This window comes from Leptonotus elevatus, chromosome 14, assembly GCF_054856555.1.
Source record: "Leptonotus elevatus isolate MCC_2025b chromosome 14, RoL_Lele_1.0, whole genome shotgun sequence".
NCBI lineage: Eukaryota > Metazoa > Chordata > Actinopteri > Syngnathiformes > Syngnathidae > Leptonotus > Leptonotus elevatus.
In genome coordinates this window covers 8,453,271-8,458,432 of record NC_141252.1, presented here as the reverse complement: position 1 = coordinate 8,458,432, position 5,162 = coordinate 8,453,271, and the positions used below count along the sequence as shown (strand labels likewise).

The 5,162-nt window shown below is 38.0% G+C and overlaps 1 protein-coding gene across 1 annotated transcript; it reads left to right on the top strand.

Annotated features, from left to right (window-relative positions):
* Positions 1–2,074, top strand: LOC147162847 (glutathione-specific gamma-glutamylcyclotransferase 1-like). The gene is made up of 3 exons (XM_086095109.1): positions 1–312; positions 401–436; positions 1,584–2,074. The coding sequence occupies exons 1-3, from the start codon at positions 142–144 to the stop codon at positions 1,950–1,952; spliced, it is 576 nt and encodes a 191-aa protein (XP_085951235.1). The 5' UTR covers positions 1–141; the 3' UTR covers positions 1,953–2,074.
* Positions 2,075–5,162: the final 3,088 nt, after the last annotated feature.

The window sequence follows — 5,162 nt, the reverse complement described above, 5'->3', positions numbered from 1 at the left end:
GAATTTGAGATATCTTCTAAGTGCCTCCGACTTTTAGTTATTCTTTCAGAATGTGCCTCTAGAGAGAAACTTTTTATTTTTTAAAACACTTGAAAACATCACGTGTTCGCTTCGTTGTCGAAAGCTAGGCAGCTCGCTGCGATGCAACGTCAAGACATCTTGCAGTGGAAGGGCAACCTGTGGGTATTTGGTTATGGATCCTTAGTGTGGAAGCCTGATTTTGTCTATCAGAGGAGCAAGATAGGCTACATCAAGGGCTACAAACGGCGTTTTTGGCAAGGAGATGACTTTTATCGAGGAGACAAGGAGAATGTGAGTCTTTACACATCATTTTTGTCAACTTCTAAAATTGTCTCTATTTAATTCGTACTGAGCCCAGATGTGCTCTATATCTCCACAGCCAGGAAGAGCGGTGACCCTAGTGGAGGACCAGGAGGTAAGTGTCTTCATACATCGAGACACTGGATATCTTATGACAACTGTAAATATATATATACTATAAATAGCATGCAGTATAATATGCCACATTCACATTTTGACAGGTCCAGATTTTGAGGGTTAAACACGCTTGTGAGTCACCCCGGTGATCTCGCTGACATGCTGTGGCAATATCAAAATTATTGCTCAATTATAATCGTTCCGTACTAAGCCATTAAAAATAATTGAGCTATGCATTTCATGATCCTTGTTTTCACACGCTCACAAAAGCATATCAAATGAAGTTTCATGTTGCGTGCAATAATAGAATATGTATCTCAACATGAGACCGGAGTTGCAAGTATAAAAAGTATGCAAAGTAACACCAACAAAAAATATATTTTGTCACAATATTTTGACCACTTTGCCATAATTTGGTAACCTCATTCTAGGAAAGGATAAAATTACTCCACTGTAAACAACAAACACAATAATAAACATTTTCTTATTTTTTTTTAAATAAATCATTTGGTGTCAGTCAAAACTGATTATCATTGTTTTGTGTATTATTACATTTTTGTATTGGATCTAATTCATTGGATTATGCAGGTGTTCCTAATGTTGTGGCCTCAACAAACTAACATAACCAAATCAAATTTGTTTTTGTGTTTTAGAGGAAGAAAAAAAGTATTTTGAAGACTTGATTTGATACAGCAGGTTTTGATTGATGAGGTCCGACAATTCAAGGTTCGATTGAGTGGGATTTCGATGGAATGAGTTATATTGCTGCCATTTGTTTATGGGAAAATTGTGAAAAATGTAAAAAGCGGTTCAGAAAATGGATGGATGGATTTTCTTGAATAACAGAAAAAGCCTTTTTGCGTTTTCTATTTAGTTGCAGCTTTTTCAAATATTCAAAATATAATCAAAGATTTCACTTGATATTTTTGGACTCCTGTTAAACACATACATTCGAAAATTATAGTAAGAAAAACAAATCTGGCCTCTGTACTCAGCAGCTGGTCCACCGCTATAAAATAATCATCATGCCACTTTGCAAACATCAGGGACTGTTTTTTTTTGTTTTTATTAACAACAAATTACACAAGGGCCCGGCAATGTTTTCCAGTGAATGATTAGTTCCTGTCCACTTCTCCCCCTTGCAGGCTTGTACGTGGGGCGTGGCCTATGAAGTGGCACCCGATCAAATAGAAGACGCCTTGCAGTACCTTAACATACGAGAAACTGTGGTGGGAGGATACATAACAGAGATGGTGGAGTTCATCCCTCGGGAAAAGGACGGTGACGCCATCCACGCTCTGGTCTACATCGCTACGTCCGAAAACCCTGCTTACCTTGGCCCCGCCGCGTACCAGGAGATTGCCGACCAGATCGCCGTCTGCAGTGGCAAGGCGGGCCACAACATCGAATACCTGCTGCGGCTAGCGGACTTCATGCGAGTCTGCTGCCCCGGGGTGGAGGACAAGCACCTTTTCTCCATCGAGGCCGCCGTTTTGAACATTTGCCGCCATTGACACAAAGCACTTTAATACTCTCCTTCAGTTTAAATGCAACATGAATCGGATGTAGCAGATGTTATCACCAGAATGATAAGCACTTTTTTTACATTTTATTCTTGATTCATGTATGTGATGTGTTTTTTTTTCCACCTTACTAAATGCTTTTACATTTTCCGTTTACTGTATGCACTCAATTTTATTTCAATGATAAACACGCCTTAATCAAATGGTGCTCTGTGTCCCGCTTGGAATGTGCTATATGTTTCTGTCCAGCTCACGCTTACAAAACACGTGCCTCAGGAATGTACAGCTGCAGCCTTCTAGGAAATGCTGACTATTCAGGAGAGCGTCTGGGCAATACTGTATAAGCAAACACGACTTGAGGGCAAACTGCATTTGGGATTTGGACCCACTTTATATCCCTTTATGTAAAACCAAAATAAAGCAGAGTGAAGGTATGCAGAGAAATTTAATTTGAACCCAAAAGCAGATGTTTATCTAAACTGGCCTGATTAATACTACAACTCCCAGCATGCACTGCTCTGTCATTAGTGCTCAATCAGGGATTTATATACAGACTTCTGTTAGTACTGTACAGATCGGGTTACTCACCCTGTCTGGACTTTAATCGCAAGGTCGTAACTTGTACACGTGTTGGACTAAAAAAAAAAGGGGAAAAAAGAAAAAAAGTTGCACTCGTAGATAAACAAAGCAGCAGCAAACAGTAAGGACAAAATTCCCATGGTACATTGCTCTGTCTTCTGACTCGTGCAAGTACAAGTAGGCAAAAGGTCAGTTCTGCAATAAACCGATGTGTATATGTCGTGTACTGTTCAGAACGTACAGGGAGGGAATTTCTTGGTGTGTGCAGATCTTTTTAAACTAACAGAAGGAGTGTCATTGTTTTCACAACCGTTGGACCAAAGATGTTAGATGACTCAAGGAATTAGCCGTACTACAATACCCTATGTATATATATTAGGGGTGTCAAAATTAGTGCGTTCATTTTTAGTTAATTTAAAGTTTCTTTAACACCACACATTTTTTTAATGCGCGATTAATGACCGCCCCTTACTTGGAAAGCCAGTACTGGGGAAATTCCAGTCGCAATGCAGCAGATACGTCCATGTCAAAATTTTGCAGGAATACATTTAATAATAATGCATGTATTTGTGGAGACTGGGGTCAAGTATATTTAAAAAAAAATTTAAATGTGCAGAATTTCACAAGTTACTTCATTTTAAAGATGAGATATCTCTTAATAAGAAAAGAAAAATGCACTGAGCTGTCACCGTCTTACAAATGCAATTATGCCATCTCGTGGCAGAAAAATGACTTCAACACAAATCAATATCACACTCGTTTTTTTTACAGTACAGTACATCTTTTTAATTTGAACTCAATTTTATGAATTATTATGAAATGACTGTATAAATGACTACAAGATGCAGCCATGTTTCTATTAGTTGTTTATTTAGTTTTTCCACTTTTATCTTAACAGGAGTATGAAAACTTGGGGGGGGGGGTATTTTACATGTTATTGTACATTTATAACAGCTATTTAACTATTGAAGTCATTAAATACGGTTAATTATGATTTAAAAAAAATAATCACGCCCCTAATATATATATATATATATATATATATACTGATTAATTATTAAATTAATTACAATTATTATTATTATTAAATTAAAGGCGCAAAGTATCCCCTTAATTGTTTAAATTTTTTTTTTTACAGTATTTACAGATTTACAACATATTTTCCTCCACAGACATAAATATGTTTTGAATTGTTGCCCTTATACAAATATATGTAAATTTCCTAAACAGATTGAAACCGTACTGTACAATTAGATGGGGGTGGAAATGGGCTTCTTCTCTTGTTTCGCTTTAGGGAGTGTTTTGATGAACACATCTCACCAAAGTGCGTTACAAGTCCTTTGAAAGGTGCAGTGTGAATGTGCGCAAGAGATCCACAAGGCGTCCCACAATGTTCTAAATTTGAACACGATGTATCTAAAACGTGCTGGGCTGAGGTCATTTGTTGCCGTCTTGCTTATCCTTTCGGTTGAACATGATAAGGAGAAGGACAAAGACATAAGACAAGGGGAAACCTGACTTAACATAACCTAACAAGCAGCCAAAAAATAAAGAGTTAAAGAGTAGGCGATTGGGCTACTAATGGAGTCCATCCTCTTTAATGGGTGAAGAAGCCCCTCCCCTAATGTGTCTTGACACAAGGTCACTAAAGTGCATCGTAGCCCTTTCGTGGACCCCCATGTGCTCATGGAGACCACTTAGAGGAAGTTGGCGCATTCATAAAGTGGTTGTTCCTGTCATAAATATTTCTTCAGTCAGTGCAACAGAAACGCAAGCTAGTGCGACCTTCATGTTAAATTAAAAGCTACATTAGGTCTGGGTTACTCGCGTCATCATGCAAGATCCCATCCATCATTGTGCCTGTTGCTCTTTAATCCACTTATCATCACTCGCGCTTTTGTGTTTGTAGACATGACTCACGTTACACCGGCGCGTTTGTTTTTGTGTGAACCTGCTTCGACTAAATTAAAGGCCCAAGCAGAGAGCAGTCTTCTGCTCCTCCATCTCCGAGGAATCGCACTTCACGACGCACTTGATTTCATCTCCCCGAATCTCTATTTCATTGTTGTTGTTTTTTTTGTACCACCCGATGACATCATGGTGCCAAGTAAGCAATTTGAAGTGATTTGAGGATCTTCCCTTACAGAAAAATAGTCCTTTGATATTGCGTCTAAAAAACATTTTAGGAGGGGCGTCAATTAATCTGATGTTACTTTTACGCTATAGGCATAAATGAGCAAGGATGTAAATAATAAATTCAATTGTAATATGTTCCACAGCATGCCCTAATGATCTCTCGAGCACACAATGGTATAATGGGACAAGCCCCCCCCCCCCCCCCAAAAAAAAGTTATATTATCCACCTTTTGATCCTGGTTTTCACCAAAATGTCACGATTTCTTCCTCAACAGTTAAGCCACATCTTCAAATCTTTGTAGAAGTCAAAAATTCATTGCAACTTTTTTTTATTAGTTAAAATAATAAATCATTTTATTAACAGGAGTGTGATATAGTTTATTGCAATATTTTTGCCGGACTTTAGCAATATCAATATTTGATGTTGTTTCGACTCTGTACAGTGACAGATGATGCCATATACAGTATTGTGATATCCATATTTCT